This window comes from Littorina saxatilis, linkage group LG5, assembly GCF_037325665.1.
Source record: "Littorina saxatilis isolate snail1 linkage group LG5, US_GU_Lsax_2.0, whole genome shotgun sequence".
Classification (NCBI taxonomy): Eukaryota; Metazoa; Mollusca; class Gastropoda; order Littorinimorpha; family Littorinidae; genus Littorina; species Littorina saxatilis.
Window position 1 is genome coordinate 49,683,968 of NC_090249.1, and position 26,098 is coordinate 49,710,065.

At 42.5% G+C, this 26,098-nt stretch overlaps 1 protein-coding gene across 4 annotated transcripts in view; it reads left to right on the top strand.

The window, feature by feature from the left end:
- Positions 1–26,098, top strand: part of LOC138967367 (tyrosine-protein phosphatase Lar-like) — a gene marked incomplete at its 5' end in the record, with an annotated part of 172,642 nt that overhangs the window by 134,381 nt on the left and 12,163 nt on the right. For 3 of the 4 annotated variants that reach the window (XM_070339894.1, XM_070339895.1, XM_070339896.1), the window contains 17 exon segments: positions 1,202–1,486; positions 4,589–4,897; positions 8,701–9,015; positions 10,857–11,051; positions 11,893–11,985; positions 12,974–13,267; positions 15,803–16,090; positions 16,724–16,827; positions 17,040–17,253; positions 17,648–17,820; positions 18,366–18,554; positions 19,503–19,854; positions 21,667–21,965; positions 23,003–23,101; positions 23,383–23,502; positions 24,402–24,556; positions 25,347–25,632. In XM_070339894.1, coding sequence (XP_070195995.1) covers positions 1,202–1,486; positions 4,589–4,897; positions 8,701–9,015; positions 10,857–11,051; positions 11,893–11,985; positions 12,974–13,267; positions 15,803–16,090; positions 16,724–16,827; positions 17,040–17,253; positions 17,648–17,820; positions 18,366–18,554; positions 19,503–19,854; positions 21,667–21,965; positions 23,003–23,101; positions 23,383–23,502; positions 24,402–24,556; positions 25,347–25,632 — 3,770 coding nt within the window. 4 annotated transcript variants of the gene reach the window in all.

Here is a 26,098-nt window from a genome sequence, read left to right on the forward strand (position 1 = left end):
GCGCGTTACGCTCTCTCAAAAAAAGGCCAGAGCACAAAATTAAGGCATTTGTCTACAAAGCGAAGTTCAGCTCAAAGCTTACAGAAAAGCAGCGGCTTTTTTCCCTATTACCATCGGCCGTCATTTCTCTGTGTTGAGCTTTTTCAGCGGAATGGTTTGCATGCCGTGGAAATGGACTACGGAGTTGAAGAAGTCCTCGACTGCTTTGGGAGCACCACATTGTGTTTCAGTCCCTAACCCTGCTTCTTATCATTTCTAGTAAACCTTACCGTTGAGCTCCACCCGACCCCCTAAAACCGTACAACCCTATACCCAACCCCACTTTGCCCTTGAAATGAAAGGAACGATCCAGAAAACAAGATCTCAGGTTTAGTTATAAAACCATGTTTACACCCCCTTGTTTCCCTAATTGCCATGATAGGAATGATCCAGAAAGACCTGGTTTAGATATGAACCCCGTTTTACACCATGCCAGCCACTTTTTCAGAAAGTATTGGTAATTAAGGTTTCCCCCCTGTTAATTAGATTGTAACTGTTTGAAGCGGTAAATGGTTTAGAACAGAATTGTTTGGGAATAATGATGTTGGTTTTTTTCAGCCAAAAGACAAAATTAAGAATCGCAAACACAAAACAAAACTATCTTGTTTGTCTGTGTTTGTCAGTTCAAATGATGAGTTTCCCCAAAATGGTTGATTCTATTTACAATATGATAAACCATCCAGACCACATGTTAAACATGAAAGTCTTTACTCTCTCAAAAAAACACACCAAACAAACAAGACAATGAACATCGAAGTTCTGACTCGACAACAACATTGTTTTGGAGTTATACTTCTTTCTGTCAAACGAGGTACATTTAACATCAAAGAAAATCTCTTTCATTTTTGTTAAAGAACAGCTATTGGAGATATATGGTAATTAAGAGTGAGAGCAGAGGTGTTTTTCAATCCCTCTAAAACAAAAATACCACAAAATCTCATTTACATTAAACTAACTTTCTCCTGCATCCAATTTAACATATTTCTCCCTGTATTTTTATTTTATTTTTTATAGTTCTTGGGTATTTATTATTTTGAAGAGACAAATCTTTTGAACGGAGGGAAGGCACTTGAGTGCATGGGAAGAATAGCGTACGACTTAGACCTTTATAGGTGCAGAATCTAAACGCTCCGTTCACTAAAATCGTCCTTCCACATTGCAGTTCCGTACCAGCCCCTCAACCTTCACGCCGACCCCATTTCCCCCAACGAGATTCTCGTCAAATGGGACGCGCCACAGGAAGCGGATAGCATCAGCAGCTATGAGCTGTACTACAACGACTCGCACAGCCGTCAGAACGTGCGAGTCAGCATCCAGCCTCCGGTCAACAATTACCGTCTGGAGGACCTTACGCCCGACACTGTTTACCACATTCGGGTGTCGGCTAAATCGGCACGCGGGGAGGGACCCAGAACACCTACGATTCAGGCCAGGACGCACCCCTTTGGTAAGTCTCTTGATATGCTTTCCCCAGTTTGTCAAATTTTGTATGTACTCTTTTTGTCTTGATCTCACATTTTTGTGACGACATTTTTTTATCATGTGAATTTTTCTTTGAAAGTGTCTTTTTACCCCCAGGAGCTTTAGTAGAGAGTTTGCCTGAAAAAAGGTGTGTTGCTCTGTCTTGGAAATGTGCTTCTTCTTCTTCTTCTTGTCGATCACTCAGATGGAAACGCCGGTTTTCCGCGCAAATGTTGAGGAAATGTGCTTATTAAAAGAGAGAAAAATTGACAAAATAAAAAGAAAAGAAGATAAGAAAAAACGATTTTCTGAAGCAATTAATACTTTAGTGACGGGCAGTCCAAAAAGTTTGTTTCTTGTGTCCAGAGTTTACAGCTTAATTGCTGACAGTTTTGATGAAAAGAAAGTCTCATACTTCGCATGATGTATTGTAGGCATGAATAAAAAGATATGATGGACTAGTGTCTAGTTTCTTCGTGGAACTGGAGTTTAATTTTTGTTAAAGCTTCAAGACACTGTGTTTTGCCAAAGGTTTTTTTAATAAAGGTTTTGGTCCAAGGCGACTTTGAAACCAAATTAACAAATTTAAACCTTTTTTTAAATTTGTTTTACCGTTTTCACTGTTGTACAGAACCATGGCAGAGCAACATAGGCAGGCGAAGTCAAGTTCAGTCATAAAAAAGCACCTTTATTTGTTCACAATAAGTGTTCACCTTGCAATCCTTCTGTGGAAGTGACAGTATTCAAAGTTTCGTCAATGTTGCCTTTAGTTCACAGCTCAGTCATAGTTTTGTTTTCAGGCATCGGGTAAGTTCTTAGCTCAAGCTTTATACTGCTCTTCTGTCTCACTTGCCTTAGTGACGAAAAGGGACAGTTTGCAAATAGTGGTACACTTGTGTTATTGTTCTTGCTACTATTCGTGAAGTAAATTTATCACATTGTTTACATACATGCTATAGACATTGTTAGCTTTGGCACCTCATGTCAGCTTACTTGAGTACTATGTGTGTTGTATATACATGTCAAGACCCTGGCACCATTTCCATCATCCACATTTCACTTTTTTTTTCTTCCCAAAACACACAATTTCAAACCTTTTGCTACACTTTACATCCTTGTCCACAAACCGTGTCAGCTTCTAAATTATTCAAATGAAACAGCAAAAATACTCACCTGCCAAGCAACTCACCAGTGCGTGATTTTTCTTTGAATTAACCCCTGACAGTACTAACAGAGGTTCGACAGAAAAAATCTGACATTTTCAAGAAATTCTCTCAATGTTAAAACTGGGGGAGAGTGTGTTAGCTTTCTTTGACCTAGCTGTCTCATGTAAAAACTAACACGAAAAACATTTCTCTGATTTCTTTAAAATGAAATAAAAAGTCTGTTCATACTTGTGACTTTTGTTTTGGCCTATAGTTTGGTTATCTGTCTTTTTTTTTTCAATCAACTTGCAAAACTACTTAGCCTTTTGAGGTCAATTAAAAGTTTCAAGTTTTTTTTCTTAGAAGCTGAGACATTCAAAGCCATTAAAAATTAAATATTCAGGAAACAGAAAAGTAATAAACATGAATTTAAAAGGAAAGAAGACTTGAAATAGAATTAAGGGAATTTATTTTTATCAGCAATGGTAGCTACTCCAGGAATCAAATTAACAAAAGATGCTGAAACTTATGAATACTTTGGAAACGTGTATTTTGACTAAAAAGGCCAAGAGCATCGTGCTCTGTGTTTTCCCCCTGCCTGTCATAATGCAGTTTTTGTTTTGATAAATTTCTAATTTTCATACACACACACACACACACACACACACACACACACACACACACACACACACACACACACACACACACACACACACACACACATGCACGCATGCACACACACTCACATACATGTGACGCACACATGCACACACATGCGCACGCACACAACCACACACTCACACACACACACACACGCATGCACACACACACACACACACACACACACATTAAATAACTGCTAGACGACAGATTCCCCTGCACAGTACTAGCACTTCCCCGTTAAACTGTACGTGTCATTGACGTGCTTTGGTCTGGTGATTTCCTGCAAATTGTCATGTTTTGCACTGTGGACTTTGCTTTGTGAGAATGTTCATTGGTCATTCCTGCATCTCTTTTGTAAATCTCACTATTTTCGTGTGTACTGGCACTGTAAAAGTTGTTTGTACCAACGTTTACGGGCAAATATATCTGATATATGCTGACGGTATTATATAAACCATCCAGTGTTTCTTTTCTTTGAAACACATGGGTTAATTTCTCTCTATATTCTTAGCAATGTCCACAGTTGCAAAACTCAGTTTATTTGAAGAAAGCAAAATTCAGCTTTAAATTGGTCCTTGTTTCCTCTTGTTTTGTGAAATCGTGTTACCCCGAGTGTTAGATATAGGGTAGATATTTCTATCCCATTTTGAAGTGGTAGTTAGAAAAGATAGATAAACCCATGCTCTTATCCTTCCCTCATGTTCACCCCCAAGCTTTTGCCTCAATTGTTTTGTGTATATGTGTACAAACAATATGGCTTTTTTTTTAATTTTTTTTTTTTTACGTCATTATGGCCCTTCCCTTTATACACGGAAAAGCTGCATTTTAGTGTTTGCCCCACCAAACCTCACAAGCACCTCACTCTCTTTGGAGGATGGAGGTGTGATGTGTATTCTGTACATAATTATAACCTGTGTGCATTTTGTCTACTGGTGCATTGTGACTCCCTCATGTACAGGCTACTAATTGATTTTGATTCCCCCTTGATGTTGAGCATGCTGGATGTGACTTGAATAACTCTGGCACCTTCAGGGGTCAATCAACACAGCAGACAACAACACGCAGCATTAAGCGCAATATTCATTCCAGCTTAAAGCGTCCGTTCCTGCCGTCTTCGATCATTGTTATAGTTCATATCATAATCATGCGTTTTTTGTGTGTTGATTACGTTTTTCCACGCCTTATTTTTGGTTTGTTTTCCATTTTCCATTTGATTTATGTATGTTCTTTTTGTTGATGTTTCTTCTTTCTCCCCTCCACTTTGCCCCACCCCCCCTCAGTCCCAGAAGCTCCGCCCAGAGATGTGAGTGGCAGGCCGGTTGACCAACACCGCATTGAGGTTTCCTGGAAACCGCCCCTGGCCCACAAACAGAACGGGAAAATTGCCGGTTACAAGATCTTGTTCATGAAAAATGAGCCTGGCAAAACGGAGGATGACGCCATGGTGAAAAACGCGGGGCCAGAGGATCAGTCTGCCACCATAGAAGGCCTGCAGACATGGACGGAGTATAAGATCTTGGTGCTGGCTTTCACCCGTGTGGGCGAAGGCCCCCAATCCAACCCCATCGTGGTGCAGACTGACGAAGATGGTAGGTAGCCCCGCCCCTCTCCCCCCTCCCCCCTTGGCCCCTCCCGCCTCCTCCTTCCTCTCTCCACTGCGTTCATGCATTTTCGTTGAATCTTTTCGTCTCTCCATTGTTTAATCTGATCTGTCATTTGTCTCATTGACTGGCTGTAATGTGACTGGGCTGGCTGAATGCTAGTGCATTTTTCACTTAGGTTCAACTGACGCTTTGCTGCAACTCAACTCTTGTCTTTCTTTCCTCTGCCAGTTGGTTGTTTCTGCAGGCTGTTGTAGCATTCTAGAGAAGGAAGGTGGGAGGGAAGTCTCGCCTTCTGTTCTAGCTGCTTGCAATGATCGATTTCTGGTGTGTGTCGATCATTTCACATTGAACATGTGTGCTGGGCTGCTGTAGACGTGTGTTCAAACTAACTAACGTCAGAGCATGACGATGTACATTGTCAAAACTTTGCTAAGTATAATTCTCTTTTAGAACTGACTTCTGAATATTGATGGCTGTGCGTCTAACCATTGTTAGGGATATAATAATCTTCTGAACAGAAAGAAAGAACAAGCATGATCGTTTCTTCTTCGGTCTAGCCGCTAGAGTTTCTCAATGGTTATTGTGTGTAAGTATTGTATGAAAAGCGTGCTGCATGCAAGCACGATCCAGATCCATTTCTTGCTTTGACTCTGCTTTTAATAAATCTACCTTTCTCATGAGGAAGAAAGCGTAGATTTGTGGATGCTAACATGAGTATTGTAATTCTCTGACAAAGTTTGCTGTTCCTGAAGTTTGTGACATGGTATGAGTTAATTACTCTTCAATCTCAATTAATGCTTGTTCAATGCTGATGCGTTTAAAAAAAAAAAAAAATTTAAATGAAAACTGAATGTGCCAGGGTTTCCAAATTTGGTGATAGAATGTGAAAGAACACTGGCCAGTTTGGCTGGCTAGCTGGCTTTCTAGCGTAGAACACAGATGTCCGTCCTCCAAGTTTTTTGGCCAGTGCAGATGTGACGTGGGCTGCGAATATTGCAGATTAGCAACTTTCTACCTCGTGTGCTGAAAGTAGTCTGGTTTTCTGAATATTGCAGTTTTAATACTGATACTTCATTGACACTGTTTTCTTCCTGTTTGGGTCTTGCTGGCTGAGTTTTTCACAGAAAAGCTGTTTCAAAATTTCCAAATTTTTTCGTCTTCTGTTCATCCAGCTGTCAGTTTCTTAGCGAAGTAACCTCCAATTCCTTGAAACCAATTTCTGATGTCCTTCTGGGATTTTTTTTAAATAATAAGTTTTATCTGATCTATCCCTCTGTTTCTCTCAATGTTTCAGATATTTTCGTTTGATGAAGAACGTATAATGATTTCATCATTGTTTTCATTTGAATTTTCAAACATTGGCCTTGCAAAACTGATTTGAGAGCTTCATCATTGTATGTTTCAGGTTTGATTGCAAATCATCATTATGAAGAAGATTTGATCTTATTATTTGGTGATTTTTTAAGTGAAAAAAACTAATTTACTGCTAAATGGTTTTTTCTTGCTGAATGTTTTTTAGTGTTTGCACTAGGCTTTGCTGTTGTGATTTAAGCATGATGTTTGGTGTTGTGAATGTGTTTATTTAATTCACTTTCCCCCCTTGATGTTCAATATCGTCTTTATCATTTCAATGCCAGGTTATTTCATCAATGTATGTATAATTTTTCCTCCTTCTGGCACATGAAACTTCAAAAAACAAGGGTTTTTTTAAATGCTGTAACGATATCTTGATTGCTAATTAGTTTTCAACTCAGAACTGGATGTTTCAGAAATTGCAATTTTGTTTATTCTTTGCTTTCTGATTATCAAAAATACTATTCTAGGAAATGCAGATGTATTTAATTATATAAATGTTAATGAAAATGAATTACAAATACAGGAGTGATTTTTTCCCTTCCGTATAAGACCCTGAGTGAAGAGTACCATTTCAAGTGAAGGTAGAAAAACAAATAACACTCAGTACAGTAATGCAATCCATTTATTAATTTTTGTGTAATGGAATGCCTTTCCTAGGAATGGAATGTTGAATGATTTCTTGTAAATACATTTTTGAATGTCCTTCTAATTACTGCAATGTTGAATGCCTTCCAGTAAATGCAAAGCAGAATGCCCATATATTAAATGCAATGATAACATTTTTCCCTGGAAAAATGAGTGCCTGTCCAACACATGCCATGAAGAATGCCTTTCTGACTGATAAATGCTAAGAGGAATGCCTTTCCAATAAACCCAAAAGTGAATGCCTATCTCCACAAAATATCTTTCCAAAATTGAATGCCTTTTAGCAAAACTTTTCCTTCCAATAAATCCAGAAATGAATGCCTATATCAAAGGAATGTTTTTTGCATTTTGAGATGAATCCAAAAGGGTATATATACCTTTCCAATGAATACTAATGAACGCCCCTTGATTTGTGCCGTTCTTGTATCTATATACGAAGGTCAGACTGTGATTTCATCGCAGTAAGTGAATGTCCCTCCAATACCACCCTGCCCTCAGTGTAACATGAAGTGCATTTCATTGACCCTGGTGCATTTTGTGAATTTGCGACTCCAGTCTCAAACCTGGCCACCCTTCAGTGTCTATTGGACTGTCAGACCCTAGACCCTGTCTTCTACAGAACTACCGTATTTGACGGATTACAAGACGCACCGTTTTATAAGCCGCATGCACCCCCGACTTTAAAAAAAAAATTGGGACGAGCCACGTATAGGCCGCGTCACTATATTAGCCGCCGTCGAAAAAAATATAATCAGATCGTGTCAATCAATCAAAACAACCAGGCAAACAATAGTACGGTATTTGGCGAAATCAGCTCCGAGAATAAACAAGTGAAACAAAGAAAAAAAAGTGAAAAACTTTGATGAAAAATATCACACACACAATTTTGTAACCAACACACACATGTAGTCCCACCCGGAATAAGCTTTTTTGGGATGATTTACGACTTTTGCGCACATTTCGAGCAGACGAAAACACAACATGGCGGCTCTCGCTCCTCCAACTATCGCGAGACACAAAAAAACGAAATCTCGCGCGCGCGAGATCCTGATACATCCGGTGTTTCTCTGTACGCTATCTTGTCAGGACGACTTGTTGACAAACAAAGATTCGCAAAATAAAGAGAAAAGCGCCGAGTCTTGAGTAGAGAGCTAATAAAGTACCGGTAATCGCTAATCGAGCGAAATGAAAATCCGCGGCGACTTCCATTAGGTCAATGCTATTCAAGTTTAGGTAACGTTTTAGCCGCATCTTTTTATAAGCTGCAATGCGATTTATTTTTTTTTTAAAGTCGCGGCTTGTAGTCCGTCAAATAGTTAAGTGTATGACTGTGTTGTCCCTTAATTCCTCCTTTGTCTTTCCCTCTCAGAACACCCCTCCCTTCCTATTTCTTGTGTTTTGAAGATGGAAACGAGGTACCCCTTTTTGTCTAGACTGTGCCGCGCGCCACTGTCCAGGATTTAACTTAAGCTTAAGAGCATCCATCCTTCCATTTAGACGCATACCGAAAACCAACCGCTTGACTGTCTTCTGTGCAGCAAGGCTGTTGGGTTTTTTCTTTCTTGTTTCCTATAGCAATAAAAGAACAGAACATAACAGTTCTCCAGGGTTGACATAAATGAAAGGTGTTTGCATCTGTGGTTTAGTCCCATAGCAATAAAAGAACCAGCAGAACATAACAGTCCCCAAGGCTAACATAAATGAAAGTTGGTTGCATCTGTGGTTTCCCATAACGTTAAAAGAATCCACAGAACCCAAGACTTACAGTGAGCGGTGGTTGTCCACAGTGCCGGGAGAGCCGCGCAAACTGCGCGTGGAGGCAATCAACTCCACAGGAATTTTCGCCGAGTGGGACGAACCCAAGGACACCAACGGCAAGATCCGCGGCTACCAGGTCTACTACATCGAGGTCAACAGTAATGACGAGCCCATCGCCGGCATAGGCAGCGAGCGTTACCATGACACCTACAGCGGCGCGGTGAAAGAGGCGGTGATCACGGGACTGGACGCAGACACGCGTTACCTGGTGCAGGTGGCCGCGTACACGCGCAAAGGCGACGGCTTGAGGAGCAAATCGCGCATCATCACCACAAGGGGAGCAGGTAGGTGTTGTGTTTGTTTCTGTAGTGATCAAATCCACATAGACTGCTAACGTTCCATGGGGTCCTGATTTGGCCTATATGGTCCGCTGGACCCAAAAAGCAACAACTATCAAATCATCAAATGCTAACGTTCCAAAATTCAGAGTCAAAACATGTTCGGTTGAGACGCGTCTCCATCATAAAACTCTTAATCGTCCGATTCATTCCCTCACTGGCTGTGTAAAGCTCATAACTCCTCTTTTTTTACAGGTAGGAATCTAATGTTTGGCAAGAAGCGTATGTACCCCAATTCCAAGCTACACTAAATTTCAGCTCAATCGAGATCTGATCTACATTTGGCTGACATGCAGACCGACAAACAAATGGACAGAGTGAAACTTTTGTTTGTTTGTTTGTTTGTTTGTTTGTTTGCTTAACGCCCAGCCGACCACGAAGGGCCATATCAGGGCGGTGCTGCTTTGACATATAACGTGCGCCACACACAAGACAGAAGTCGCAGCACAGGCTTCGTGTCTCACCCAGTCACATTATTCTGACACCGGACCAACCAGTCCTAGCACTAACCCCATAATGCCAGACGCCAGGCGGAGCAGCCACTAGATTGCCAATTATAAAGTCTTAGGTATGACCCGGCCGGGGAGAGTGAAACCTATACACCACTGTAAATATAGGGGTGTAAAAAACAAGAATGGTAGGTTGCCTCGCCGGCATCTAGCAAGCAATTTTCGTCAGCGGTTTTGTCAAGTTCATTATCTGTATCATAAGTGTTTGTCTGTTGGTCTAGCTACTTCTAGGACCACTGGGTCGCCGTACTGTCAATGTAACCATTTGTTTGTCAATAATTAAACGTTCTAATAAGCTACCACTCTTTTTTTTTCTATAGTGCTGATACTGTTGTACAGTATATGTGGAAACCCCCTTTTAACCCCTTCACTGCCCAGCACGTACTAGGTACGTGGCATTTACATCAGCACTTTTCAGGACATTTGTGAAAACTAAATGGGAGGTAACCACTGTCCAACTTCTTGTAGGGGTTTAAACACAGTTCTTTCCCATTGACCGTTCAGATAAGTTAGTACCACGTGGTAAAAACTTTTTTAGAAGTTTTTTTCCGATCTATAAGATTCAAAAGGGCAGCCGAAAGTCGGACATCAACTCGTAGACCTGTTTTCAAATGATACAGTGTTCTGGAAGCTCTACAAGAAGTGATTTATGGATTACCACACAGAAGAATACTGTTATGGGCTGTAATGTCAGTACCTGATGTTTGACACCAGTTTTAGCTGTGTTTTCTGCGGTTTTACATGCTGCAGTGTGTGTGTGAAAGTTTGGAAACTGTAATTTTTGACAAAAATGGTCATATCGATTTTTACTATTACAATCACAAACAAAGTCCAATGATCATGTTATCACATAATAGCCAAGGGTGTAAGCAAACCACATGCCAAAGATCTAAGATATATCTCAATAAATGATTGAGTAGTGAACAGATTAGTGAACCTATCGAAGAAAGCAAAATTTGCCCTGGCGCACAGCAATACCAAAATGCTGTAATACTGTGGCAGTGAAGGGGTTAAGAACTCAAAAATCTGAACAAATAGGTCTTTAAAAGATCAAGGAAGTAGTAAAATGGGGGTAAACTTACTGAGATTATGAACAGAAAAGCCACATTTATTGTCTTCTTGGTATTAACCACCTGTTTGCTTCCCGCCAGACACAGTAGCTTAATTTAGTATTGCATCACATTGCTTTTTCTGACACACTCTTTATCTTTAGTTCAGCCTGCATGATTGTGACTCAGACACCCCGTAATGTTCGCTGTGCCTTCTTGACTGTTTCAGTGCCGACTCCTCCTCGAAACCTTCACGTCAACCTTATCCAGGATGACCCACCAAGTGTCAAGGTCACATGGCAGCGTCCGCGAGAGACTTACGGGGCTCTGGAAAAATACAAGATTATCTGGGGTCCGCGAGGCGAACGTTACGAGGAGAAGATCATGTCGTCTGACATCTACTCCTTCGTGACTTACACGCTTGGTTCGTTGTTCTTGTTCATTTCTCATTGTGCCATCTGGGGCAGTGGGTATACAACTAGGGTTGCCTTAACAGTTGCTTGTACCCATTGTAAGTACACAAGGGCAAAGGCTTTGGGGCGAGAAACCAGCCGTGTACATTGTCTATCTCTGTGGCAAACAATTGTCAAAAGAAATATAACATGGATAGTCCAACTGGTTTATGATATCCGTGCATATATATGATTAGAGCCTCGTCAATCCTTCTCCGAGCAAGGGATGATTGAAAAAAAGCTTGTTTGTATGCTTATGCCAAAGCCCTCGTAATTGATGATTGATTTGATGATTGGTTTAAATTTCCTTCCGTGTTTTCAAATTTCAGCTGGTAAAATATTGGAAATTACAGAGTACCGTCATCTTTGCTTGGTATACACATCGTAGGGGTGATTAAAAAGAAAAGTTGTTTTTTTTGTACAGTCGCCATTGCTCAAGAGTTTTGCATGTTGGTTTTCTCGTCATTGGCTTTAAGTGGAGTCAACAGTAATCAGCTGTGTTTGATTTTTGTTTAGCTATTTATAGTTTTTATTTCAAGCCATTGTTCATTCCGTCTGAGTTGTGAAGGTGACTTTGTCTGTCTTGTACTTTTAGTAAGCATGCATATATCAGCTGTGTGTTGTGTAACTATGTAAACATTTGAATTGATCATGCATCCGAACATTTAATATGATTTTGTCATTTCATCCACAGATTCTGGGTTTGGGTTTTGGCCGGGTTTGGGTACGTTGTGTGTTTGTTCATGGGTGCAGCCTATGCTTTTGCTCCTGTGTTTCTCATTGAAGCACACCTGTTTTTCTGCGTGTTTGCAGATCGCGGAACAACCTACGAGTTCCGTGTGTCGGGAAAGAATGACGTAGATTACGGAGAGAGGACTGTGGCGACGATCAAGACGCCTGATGGAGGTAGGAATCACAATAAATAATCTTATGACTACGTGCCGATGCTGGCATCAAAGTAGTGTGTTTGTTCTAAAGGTTATAGCTAGTGTACAGGCAGAAATCATTGAGTGTTTATGCAACATTTTACATGAAGGTGCGGTGGTTTTCTATATAGTGTAACCCCCCTTTTAAGACTTCCAAAAATCTCTGAAAATCAGGTCTTAAAAAGGAGGGAGTCTTATAATCTGAAGAATCACAAGGAAGTCTTTAAATGGGGGGAGGGGGGGTTCCATTGTACTTTTCTTTGTATTCCTTATTTTTTGATGGTATTGATATGAGATCAAGTCAGACCTAGATCTCTGAGGATGCATGCATGGTATTTTTATGTTTCTACAACCCACCGAACTCTGACATGAATTACAGAATACCGTGTGGAATCAGACATCTGTATGTTAACTTGACGTAAATGTTGTACCTGTGTGCTCACAGTGCCATCAGGAAAAAGAAGGAAAACAAGAGGCGAAGCCTTCAAGGCTCACGTAAGAAATCGACAAACAGTAACACAAACTCAATCACTCCGTCACACATACACACACACACACACAGTAAGCATAGGTGACACTGTGCAAGAAAGCGAGACACTAGATCTAGATCTGTCTGTGTGCATGTAGCCTACTTACAGGGACACGACTGCCAACTAGTCTCGGCCCGCTCAAAATAACAATGACCGAGACTTTCAGTAATTCCTTCGCGTGACGTCTAACCCTCTTACGTCATAATGTGACGTCTTCAAATGACGAAATGTTAAAGTTTCTACCACAGACATACACACGCACACACGCACAGACAGACAAAGTTACGATCGCATAGGCTACACTTACGTGAGCCAAAAATGGGTAGCGCCGTACTGTACGGCAGCTCGCTTTCCCCAGCCCCAATTTCCATGATGGTAAACTCACAGGACTGTATGAAATCTTATCCTTAAATAAATGTTGTACCTGTGTGCTGCCAGTGCCATCAGGAGCCCCCCAGAACTTCACGGCCACAGGTCTGACAGAGACCAGCGTACGTCTCACCTGGGATCTACCTGCGCGCAACCTGCGTAACGGCGACATCGCCATGTACCAGATCACCTACCACAAGCTGGCGGACGCCATCAACGAGGAGGACCTCAACATTACCGACACCTTCGTGGACATCGTGGGGCTGGAGATGAACACCGACTACATCTTCAAGATCAAGGCCTACACCAGCAAAGGAGCGGGGCCCTGGAGCAACCGCCTTCACTTCAGGACGTTTGGACGCAGTGAGTGCTCTTACATTTTCCACCTGCAACACTGAATTAAGAAACTAGTTAAGACCAAGAAGAAGGAAATTCAATGTTTTTGATTCCCCGACCAACTCTTTTTTTCCTCCCAACCCTGGGACTTTATTTTTGACCCAAAAAATCGATTTCGCAGACTTTACAAGTTACTCTTCTTCATCTAAGGGACACAACTCGCACGATTTTCTGTGAAATAAAAGCATCGTGTACCGGCCTGTGTAAATAAAAAACAAACATCTATCAAAACACACACAAAAAGGAATCAAACTACATCATGCAGTAACAAACAGTTTTTGTGTTTGCCTAGGCTAGTGAATGGAACGCTGAATAGATAATTGCAATTCAGGCGCTAACGGCTTTATTTCAGAACCTTTAAGAGGTAGTGAGCGCTGGATTAGTTTCAGGCATGGGAATTGTCCGCGAAATCGCGGATTTCCGTGAAAAAGAAATTGCGTTTCAGCGAAAATAACAAATTCTCTGCGGCAAAAAAAAGGTATATTAACCTTTAGCACTCAAGATTCCAGCCAGCATTACTTCCCCTGTAGCCACATTATTTTGCTTACCTATACGTAAGAATAACACCCACTAACTTTCAACACTTACAACTTCTTTGAAAATGCACTAATAAGCATGAAACTTTGTGGTTGTGATGGGGTTATATTTAACATCAGAATATTTTTGTTTGCATGCATTATTTATTTTCTTAGCATAAATACAAATAAAAAATGAAAAGGGGTTGTGTTCCTGCTAGTCAGTGGAATTTTGTGAATTTAACCAGTCTATGCCTGGTGAAACTCCTTTGATCAGGTAATCATGTTGACCATCCAACTTCCTGATCCTGGTATCTAAATAAGTATATTTGTGGACCAGTTCAACAAGCAGAGAAAAGCTTTGATCTCTACTAGACGAACTGTCTTTTTTTTTTACCGCGATACACAGTTCATTGCGAAGATCTTCCTCGGTAATTCGTTCCAATTCCGCATACTTTTTGTTGTCAAGAAACAACTCGAAAGAAAGTTTCAAACTCATCATCCTCCATCTTGCTTGTCGAAGCGCTAAAGTACTTTATCGATGCAAAAATAAAAGCAGAAAACTTCGACGAAACCGACTCAAATGCAGCGCAGACGACACGATGAGATAACGGAAGGTAGTGAGCCTCGCTTTGGCTCAAGTGCCGTTAAAAATACCGTTATTCTCGTATGCAAATACGAACGAGAAGTTGGTCATACGAACAAGCCTTGAGCTGGCGACGCAAATCGCCGCTGGCTGGCAAAGGGGGGGGAATGGCTGGGCGACGAAAATCGCTGCTGGCGTGCTAAAGGTTAAATTATATGTATACTATTGTCTCTCTATCCATTATTTGCTTACAGGAGAACTATCAAATTATTGGTCTAAAATGCTAAAATTCATTTTCCTTCCGGGCGGTTTCTGCCCCTGTACCCCGGGGCCTGGGCGGCCCCGGGACCTCGGTCTTTTTTCAGAGTTTTTTCTATTTTGGAAGTCCCATGCCTGAGTTTTCAAATGCAGGACTTGTGAAATGTTGAGTTAGAAAACTCAGTTGACATTCTTCTGACATGTGGTAAAATTTGTGGCGTGATTTTGCAAATTTGTGCGTCTGTTTTAGTCTGTCTGTTTAAGTATGTCTCTCTGTCTGTCTGTCTGTCTGTCTGTCTGTCTGTCTGTCTGTCTGTCTGTTAGTCTGTCAGCTGTCATAGGATCAGAGAATCTGATTTAATTTTTGCTTCTGCTAGTTATGCACTAGTTTTCAGGTAATGAAGTTTGCACTAAAACATACTGTGTGTATGTGTCAGTCTGTCAATCGGTGTGTGTATGTCTGTGTTAATTGGGGTCCTGATTTGGCCTATTATGGTCCGCTGGACCCGAAAAGCAACAGCTAACTAACTAACTATGTCTGTGTTGGATTTTTTGTTAAAAGAAAAGTGTCAGTTTTTGTCGGGAAAAGGTAAGTCCTAATTGGTTTTAAGCATCTTGACAAAAAATGTGCATCTTGATCTCCCTTCAACCTTTTTGAATGTCTGGACACTAGATCATTTTCTGCATTCCACACAGTCCTACAGTGAGACCTCCATTGTAAGACCTCCACAAATCTGAAGACATTGAATTGGGTCTTATAAAGGAAATAAGTCTGAAATGGAGGTAAATTTACAAACTTAACGAAGACAAAATCAGAGAAAACTAAATCTTAAAACAGAAGGGGTCTTAAAACTGGAGGCTCTTAAAACAGGTTTCACTGTACACTGGAACCCCTCTTTTAAGACAAACACCCCCCCCCCCCCCCCCCAATTTTGAAGACTCCCTCCCTTTTAAGACCCTTTTTTTCTCAGATTTACTGTTCAATCATAACCTCGGTATAATGTACCCCCATTTTAAGACTCCCTCCTTCTTAAGACCTGATTTTTTGCCCTGCTTTTTTTAGTTCTTAAATGATCGGTTTCACTGTATCAAACACAAAATGAACAAACATTTCAACGGTTTCTACATTAATTCTTTTCACAGTGCCTCCTGCGCCCAAAATGGTCAAAGTACGTCGCACGTCTCCGACCTCTATCGAGGTGTCGTGGGATGAACCGAACTTCCCCGTGGCAGGCTACAAGATTTTCTACAACATGTTCGCAACGCCGGTCATGTATGTGTGGCAGCAAATGGAGACGGGGCCCTACACTGTGGCCGACATTACGGGTCTCGAACCCCATACCGTCTACGCCGTGCGCGTGCAGGCCAAGTCTGTGGATGGTCGCTACGGAAACCTCTCCGAGACGGTCACAACAGACGTCAAGGAAGTCCGTAAGTATTTAGACGATCAGGAGTTTTATGTCACTGAGAGAAATGTGAAAGCTATCAAAGATGCTCACAGAAGATGGATATTTTACCAGTGATGTCAGTAAGTTTGCCAGTAGACAATCTAGAGTTTTCACTGAGAGAAATGTGTAAGCTATCATTGCAAGATACAGACAGAAGATGGATATTTTACCATTGATGTCAAAGAAATCTGTTCTTTTTCTTCTGTGTTCATCCAACTCCCATGTACAATCATGTTTTTGAACAAGCAGGATTTTACACGTGTTTTTTTCCTTGACCATTTAGGCAGCCATACTCCGACTTGGGGGAAAAAGAAGTCTGTAAGACTCGCTGTTCTGTCAGGATTTGTTTAGTTGATGTCAAATGTGAAATGTCTACTGCAAGAACCTAAACGGACAGCAGGGGAGGATTTAGTTATGTTAGAAGTGCAGGCAGTGATGTAGATATATAGAAGCATCCAAGGGAAGTAATCAGATGCACCCAATGTTGCCTCAATATTGCATCAACAAAAACTTAGTTCATATCTATTGCTGTTACAGTAAAAGCACTTTTCCTAAAAAAAAAATTAAGAAAATTCTCATGTGGTTGAGCTTAATTTTTTATGTGATCGTCTTGCAGAACGTGACAACGTGGTGCAGAATTTCCGAGTGACGTCGCGCTTGACCAACCTGGTGCGCTTGTCATGGTCACCGCCCAAGAAGTCCAACGTCAACGTTTACCTGGTCAGTCGTGCTTTCCTCTCATCATCTCTCCCCTCTCTTTGTCTCCCTATTCTCTTTGAGATGGTGAATCGAAAAAGATCTCAGCTCAGTTAAGCATTGTATCTTTGATCTCAAAATGGTTAGTCTCAGTCTGAGAAAAAAATGTTGGCTCATTTATGAATTGTCTCTTTGATCTCAATTAGTCTAACATTTTCTCCGTTTTGAATTTGCAGCTGCGGTACGGCGGTATGAAGACATACCGTGAGAGCAGCAAGATAAAGCAGGTCATCCATGAAACAGAGGAGGTTCGAATCCCCGGCCAGATGACTACGTGGACAGTGAAGAATCTGCAGCCCAAGATGAAGTTCGAGTTCAACATCAGCGTCATCTTCAAGGACAGCGAGACGGGTCCCCCTGTGCACATCATCACCGAGACGCTCATCAACGGTCAGTGACTGAATCAGAGTTCAACACTTTTATGCCCTTTTAAATACAGTGAAACCCCCCCCCCCCCCGGGGCCCCTCGAAAAAAGTCCCCCAAAAATTAGGGTTGTTAGGTCAGTAAAACTTTTTTTATTTGTTTTGATTGAAGGTTTTTTTTATTTGCGGGGGCATGTGGCTTTTTATTGACCGGAAATGATGCAAACTGTTTGTCAGAGAAGAGTTAATATTCTTCTGCAAAATCCAGTTTTGTCATTTTTAAATAATATTTTATTAAAAGGGACCCAAACAGTTTCTGGGTTGAGATAAAAAAAAAATTGGGTCGGTTGGGAAATCAAAAACATTGAATTTGTTTTTCTTGACCTCATGACACACAGCTTATAATTATCTCCCCTTGCAGCCCCTCCTCATGTGGAACCCCCTGGGGTGGAAGCCATCCAAGGCGGGAAGATAACTCTGGGTCTGAAGCGTGCGTCGGAGAAGAACGGCCCCATCAGTCACTATCACGTGGTGGTGGTTCCCGTCAAGTCTGGCAGCCTCAACAAGATGCCCTCCGACTTCACTTTGGAAGAGGTCTGTTTGTATACAATTTGTTTTCATCTGTGTGGGTGTGTGTGTGTGGGGGTGTAGGGAGGGGGGGGGGGGCGTGATGAGCCTCTGTTTGTGTTATTTGGGGGGAGGGGCAGGATATTTGAGGATTGTGTAAGTGCGCTAACGTATAATTCATAATTATTCAGATGTGTAATGAGGGTAGCATTATAGGAGGGACTGGCAGTTTCTGTCGCAATGTTTTTGTATCTGAGTCTATACTCCTGTGTGTGTGTGTGCGTATGTGTCAGTGTGTGTGTACCCATCTGTGTGTGTTTCTGTGTCGGTCTATGTGTGTGATACGTATCCATCCATTTGCGGGTGTCTGTGTCTGTCTGTATCCATAAGTGTGTATCAAGTCAGTTCCCAGACCCGGTATTCTGACTGATAGAAACAGGCCAATTATGTCTACTGCAAAATTTGTTCCCTCCTTGGGGAAGAATTTCAATTTTTATGTGCAAGGAAAATGGACATGTACGTTTTCTTATCTTGTCTTATCTTATCTTATCTTATCTATCCTTATCTTGCAGCTGATCACCGAGAGAGTGAGTGTGGACCAGCCCGCCACTAAGCCGTACATTGCCGCTCGCTTCGAGGCGCACGCTCTTCCCCCTCAGTTCAACCTGGGCAATGGGCAGGAGTACGGAGCTTTCTACAACCGCCCTCTGGACACCGATGACTCCTACCGCGTCTTCCTCAGGGCCTACTCCGTCGACCCCGTGAGTGGCTGCTTTTTCTGTGTACAGTGGAACCCCCCTTTAAAGACCCCCCATTTTAAGACTCCCTCCAATTCAAGACCTGATTTTCTCAGATTTGTGGAGGTCTTAAAAGGAGGGTTCCACTGTACTCGCTTTGTTTGACACAAGTCTGACAGCCCAACATTATTCAGACATTCGAGAGAAATTCAGGTTTTACACTTTCACGGCAAAGCCATTAGGGGCATATTCCCAGGTTTTACCCCGTCTATAGATGAGATACACTAGTGTATGCATGTGTTTAGGTGGTATCAGCCATATGCACTTATGAGTCAGAATGACCGAGGTCTTTTACGTGCCACTAGCTGTGGTTACACGGGGGTGGGACATGAATACCATCTCTAGGTCTGCACATAAAGTTGACCCGTGTCCGCCCCGGCCCAGATTCGAACCCTTGACCTTAGGATCACAAGTCTTGCGGTGCTCTTCCACCTGAGCTACCCAGGCCCCCATTCAGACTTCCACTAAACTTGCATTACTTTCCCCCCATTAGCGCCCAATACTGCCCTCTCGAGCTCCCATATGCAGATCCCTTAAACACCCACTGTACACAATGCTACCTATGATGCATATCTTTTTCCATTTCTACTGGCTTCCTGTAAGGTTTGAGAATTGATTATTTTGGATGACTTGCAGTAGTTACTTTAGCTACGATTATGTTAAGTTTGAAATTTACGGAGTTACTTTCCATATCATGGGGTCTTTAACACGACCTCCATTTTAAGACTCCCTCCTTTCCAAGACCTGTTTTCATCAAATTTTTGAGGTCATAAAAAAGGTTTTCCACTATATGACTGACTGGTTGATAATTTTGTTTTTTGTTTTTTTTAATTTCTTACAAGAAATTTGTGCTTAGCATGAACACTGTCGATCAGTTGAGTAACATTGTCCGCAATCCTTTCTTCCTACCAGAGACTGTACACATCCAGCCGCTACTCGGACGAGATCGACTCCAACTACAGCACACGGCACACCCCCCCGAGCGACCGTGACGGGTCGATACAGACCCCTCGACCCACGGGGAACACCGGCCCGACTACCATTATAAACGACAAAGACATGCTGCTGACGATCGTGGCTCCCACGTGCAGCGGTGCACTGCTAATCATATGTATCTGTGCCATCGTGACCTACATGATGATGAAGCGCAAGAACAAGTCCAAGAGCGTCATGCTGGAGCCGGAGTCGAAGGCCTTGATGGTGGACGTGCCGCCGTACCTCGTCGACCCCGTGGAGATGCGCCGCCAGCACTACCAGACACCTGGTGAGTTGGCCGCAGTTTACTTCTTCTTCTGCTTCGTTCATGGGCTGACACGTACACTCGGGTTTTTTGTGGTTTTTTTTGTGTGCACAAGCGGGGTTTTACGTGTATGACCGTTTTTAACCCGCCATACAGGCAGCCGCACACACATTTTAGGGGATGCATGCGTGGTATTTTCGGGCCGGGATTTGAACACTCAACCTGCCACATGGGAGGCCGGCGTCATATCCACTAGGCCACTTCGCTATGGAAAGCGAAAAGGGTCAAATGATCGAGCAAAAGGATCGACCCTTTCGCGTTTGACCCTTTCCGCCCGACGCGCGGAAAGGGTCAAAGGATCGTGCAAAAGGATCGATCCTTTCGCGTTTGACCCTTTCCGCCCGACGCAGTTTCATCGCGCTGTTTCGGAAAATCATGGAACGGATTAGCACACAGAACGAATCTAGAAAGTAAAGTAAGTAGATTACGTGTTCTGGTGCGGTGTGAAGGAGCATGAAATATCAAAAGAAATAAAAAAAATATTCTTCTTGTTTTAGCGAGTACATTTAGGGGTGTGTAGTTAAATTTACTGTGTGAAAAGTGTTTGACGCAAAGCGTTCGTCTGCAACAGATCTAGATGTGACACTTTCAGCACGTGTACAGAAACATGTACGGGTAACGTCATCAAATCTAGTTTTTACGTCACGCGTTTGAGCCGAGATCTGCAGTCTTGGTAAACAACGTATGATTTGGAACATTGGAGAAAAAAAGTGAGTCACGGGTGACGGAATATCTACACGTACAGGTCTTTGCTACACGTTCGATCATCTAGAACACTGGACGCACGTACACGCGAACTGAACTCTAAAGTCAGTTTGCCACCAAAATGTGAACTCCAGACTGTGTGCCGGTAAAATTCCGGTTCCACTTTTTGTCGGCACCGGATCCAGTAAAAGGATCGATCCTTTTGCACGATACTTTTGCTCGTGTGTTTGACCCTTTTCGCCTTCCATACTTCGCAGGTTACAACAGGCATGAGAACCTTCAGACCTGTTTACCCTTACGATTTTGGCGTAATTTATTACGATTTTCTGCAAAAAATACGCCATTCCGCTATCCGTGTCAAGACTACGATTTTCATAAATAAAAAAAATGTTAAAAAAAAAGAAGTTTTTTAAAAAAAATTTTTATCAATTCACATGTTTGGCATTGTTTTTTTCAATGGCAAAATGTTGTGAAAAAGCACCGGACTGACCAGAGATCTGTCTGATGAGACGCTGGAGAGCCTTATTCTAGTGGTGAAGTCTCGCCCTCACTCATTCGGCAAGCGCAAGTACAGTAGAGAAGCGCTTGACACACTGAAAAAGGCCTACTACGAGCAAAAGAAAAAGAATCAGTGATGCATGTGCTTTTGATGTGATCTTCTTTGAAATTATGATGACCACAAAAACTGACTGATGTGTTTTGTTTGTGAATGATGGATATATGTGCATGATTGCGTTTCGCAGACACAGTTGTCATGTGCGTTGTAATTGGCGACGAATGCTGGATGATTACTATTTTTGTGCCAGGATTACTATTTTTGGGGCTGAGCATTACTCCAAAACACTTATGGGGGTAAACAGGTCTGGAACCTTGCTCCTTTTGGAGGAAATCCGCTTCATCAACCTCTCTGGGTGTTCCCTCCTTGGGAAAAATGTCCATGTTTATATGTACAAGGAAAATGGACATGATAATTTTCTTATTTAATCTCATCTCATCTCATCTCATCTCATCTTAAAAGGGGGCTCCCACTGTAGTTCCTGCACAGTATGACACCAGTTTTCTCCCTTTCAGCCATGATCAGCCACCCGCCCATCCCCATCGAGCGGCTGAGCGAGCACATCGAGATGCTGAAGGCGGCCGACAACCTCAAGTTCTCGCAGGAGTACGAGTCCATCGAGCCGGGCCAGCAGTTCACGTGGGACAACTCCAACCTGGAGGTCAACAAGCCCAAGAACCGCTACGCCAATGTCATCGCCTACGACCACTCCCGCGTCATCCTCCAGCCAATCGACGGCGTCCCCGGCAGCGACTACATCAACGCTAACTACATGGACGGCTACCGCAAGCAGAACGCGTACATTGCTACGCAGGTGAGGAGGATGAATGGAAGGGTTAATTGCATATAACCATTGATTTGGTTCCCAGAACCAACAAAAGAACAAAACATTTTCCGTAATCAAAGCAGAAGCAGGTGAGGAGGGAGAGGGAGAAGTGTGTTGGTGGTGGATGCTGTTGTGCTTTGCTGTCAGAGTTAGGATAAGATCTGAAAAATGAAGGGAAGTAAGCGGTCAAAATGCATACATGTGCCATAGAGTAAGTGAGAGTTATGCGGAATCAATCTGCTTGCACCTGAGAGAGTTACAAGTATTAAGATGTTAAGATGAGTTTATTTTTGTGGAATTTTGCAAGATTTGAAGGTGCCTGACTGTCTGTGTAGATCTCAGAATTTGTTTTCTGTCTTAATATGAACATCACTTTATCTGTTTTTGTGTGTGTATCTACTGCTCACTGATTCTATGCCCCTACACATCATCATGAGCATGAATACTTCTTCATGAGGACAAATGCCAATGGCTGTTATGCTATATGGCGGAGTACATTCTTGTTCTTGTTCTTCTGCTTGCGTTTGAATTGGCTCAGGGCGCTTAATCTCTTTAATATGTCTGTTCTTTTTAAACTTGATTGCAAGCACTACATCTCACTGTCCATACTCCCGTCGCGATATAACCTTCGTGGTTGAAAACGACGTTAAACACCAAATAAAGAAAAGAACTGTCCATACTTTGTACATGTTCCAATGAAGGTCCTTTGGGGGGCAGGTAGCTCAGTTGGTAGAGGACTGGACTTGTGATCCTAGGGTCACGGGTTCGAATCCAGGCTGGGACGGACACGGGTTAACTTTGTGTGCAGACTCTGAGACAGTATGCAAGCCCCACCTTCATGTCACCACATGCTGCCGTAAGTGCAGGGGCTGATTAAACCTAAACACGCAAACACCTGGGTAGTGCAACTCTTGCTGCTGCTAGCTTTTCACTGTGAGGAAGCGACCTAAATTTCCCAGCATTGGGATAGGTAATTCAATGAAATAAAAATGTATGCTAATGAAGGTCATGTTGATTGATGTCAGGGCCCTCTGCCGGAGACGTTCGGCGACTTCTGGCGTATGGTGTGGGAGCAAAGGAGTACCACCATCGTCATGATGACCAAACTGGAGGAACGCTCTAGGGTACGTATTTAGCAATATCAAATTCACAACTATTTTAGGATTTGCGCCATATAAGTATCTGAGGGTATACTCATTTTTCATATGATGCGTTACACCCAAAGTAATGTTTGTGTGTTTGTTTTGTTTTGCACAGCTACTATCGGTTTAGTCGTGTGTGTGTGCATGCCTGTGTTTGTACATGCGTGTGGGTTAATATAACCATAAAGTATGTAAGTTAACTTTGCCTATAAATTGTTTTTGTCGCTTTGTAACAATTAGGCTGTGTGTTGTTTTGCCAACAGATCAAGTGTGACCAGTACTGGCCGTCGCGTGGGGCGGAGACGTACGGTCTGATGCACGTCCAGCTGATGGACGTCACCGAGCTGGCCACCTACACCATCCGCACATTCCACCTGTCTAGGGTACGTACGCACCAAGGGAATTATTCGACAGTGGAACCTGTATTAAGACCTCCACAAATCTGAAAACAATGAGGTTTGAAAGGAGGGAGTCTTATGATGCGGCTACATTTATAGAGGTTATCATCAGAAAGTCTGAGGTAGTAAGGTCTCAAATTGGTGAAAGTCTCAAATTGGTGAAAGTCTCAAATAGGTGAAAGTCTCAAATTGGTGAAAGTCTCAAATAGGTGAAGTCTCAAATTGGTGAAAGTCTCAAATTGGTGAAAGTCTCAAATAGGTGAAAGTCTCAAATTGGTGAAAGTCTCAAATAGGTGAAGTCTCAAATGGGTGAAAGTCTCAAATTGGTGAAAGTCTCAAATAGGTGAAAGTCTCAAATTGGTGAAAGTCTCAAATAGGTGAAAGTCTCAAATAGGTGAAAGTCTCAAATTGGGGGGTCTTTAAAGGGGGGTTTCTCTGTATTTTCAAACCTATTATCGAGGCGATGAAAACAACAATTTGCACACACAAATTAACATGGACATTTTCTCGAATGTTAAGGAGTCTTGAAACTTCACTCCCATATAAAGCCTCGGATGATGTTCAGATGTGACATAGGTCTGGTCACCTTTCAAGGTTATGTTCGGGTCAAGTTCAAGTAAAAAAAAAAAATTAAAAAAAAGGGAAAAAAATTAGTTTCTAGAAAGATTTTGGAGCTAGATTTTTCAAATGTTATACACTAATTACATTTAAAATAGTCTGTTTCTCACAATTTTCAGAGCAAGAACGAAATTCTCAAAACCATTTTATTTTTTCACTTTTTTTCTTCCCAAAAAAGGGAACCATCATCCTATAAAAGTAATAAATCTTGTCACTGAATGTTTTAAGCCCTGCAATGTTAATTTCTGTGGTTGTTGGCGTTACAGTATGGGTGCCCGGAAAAGCGTGAAATACGTCAGTTCCAGTTCACCGCCTGGCCCGACCATGGCGTGCCCGACCACCCCACGCCCCTCCTCATGTTTATGCGCAGGGTCAAGGTCAGCAACCCGCCCGATGCCGGCCCCATGATCACGCACTGCAGGTAAGGGTTAATGTTGATAGAGTTAGATCTGTGTGTGTGTTCTGTGTGTCCCACTCCAAATAGTGGCTGCATGATGCCAACACACGGGGCGGGGATATAGCTCAGTTGGTAGCGCGCTGGATTTGTATTCAGTTGGCCGCTGTCAGCGCGAGTTCGATCCCAGGTTCGGCGGAAATTTATTTCACAAAGTCAACTTTGTGTGCAGACTCTCTTCGGTGTCCGAACCACCCCCCGTGTATACTACATTGGGTGTGCACGTTAAAGATCCCACGATTGACAAAAGGGTCTTTCCTGGCAAAATTGCTTAGGCACAGTTAATAAATTGTCTACCATACCCGTGTGACTTGGAATAAGGCCGTGAAAGGTAAATATGCGCCGACATGGCTGCAATCTACTGGCCGTATAAAATTTCATCTCACACGGCATCACTGCAGAGCGCCTAGAACTGTACCCACGGAATATGCGCGATATAAGCCTCATTGATTGATTGATTGAACACACTGCTGTTTGTCTGTGTGTGTGTGTGTGTGTGTGTGTGTGTGTGTGTGTGTGTGTGTGTGTACGTGCCTGCCTGCCTGCCTACCTGCATCCGTGTGTCTGTGCGTGTGTATGCGTGTGGTGTGTGTGTATGCATGCGTTTGTATGTGTGTGTGCGTGTGTGTATGTCTGTATTTGAGTGTGTCACACTGCTATAAGTCCCTTTCTTTCTGATTATTCCATGAAAAAAAAACTAGTACAGTGTATGACTTTGCCGCAATATCTGATAAACTCACCTTGCTTTCGTACGTAGCGCTGGCGTGGGCCGCACAGGCGCGTTCATCGTGATAGACGCCATGTTGGAGCGAATCAAACACGAGAAGACGGTGGACATCTACGGTCACGTGACGTGCTTGCGGGCGCAGCGAAACTACATGGTGCAGACAGAAGACCAGTACATCTTCATCCACGACGCGCTGCTGGAGGCGGTACAGTGCGGCAACACAGAGGTCCCTGCGCGGAACCTGGCGGCTCACATCCAGAAACTGACGCAGCCCGACGCCGGCGAGACTGTCACTGGCATGGAGCTGGAGTTCAAGGTCAGCAAATATTATTTTGTGTGTGTGATGTTTTAGCAGATTTTGTGAGTCTGTATTGTTCTCTCTTTTTTTTTCATTTCAGGGAGTAATTTTTTCATCATCACCACCACCTCTATGTTGGCAATTGTTTCTGTTCGCTCTCTTTCTGACTGCATCTTTCTTTTATTCCATCTCCACCAGATTTTGGAGTGTTTCTGTAATTATGTGCTAGTTTTTCTTTTCAACATTGCTGTGTTTCTTGGGTTTCTTTATTTTCTTAGTTTGTGCTTTCATCATTATTATCATCATCAGTGTCTCCCTCTCTCTTTCTCCTAGATCTGTCTCTCCCTCCTGTCTGTCTGTCTGTCTCTCTCTCTCTCTCTCTCTCTCTCTCTCTCTCTCTCTCTCTCTCTCTCCCTCTCTCTCTCTCTCTCTCTCTCTCTCCTCTCTCTCTTTCTCCTCTCTCTCTCTCTCCTCTCTCTCTCTC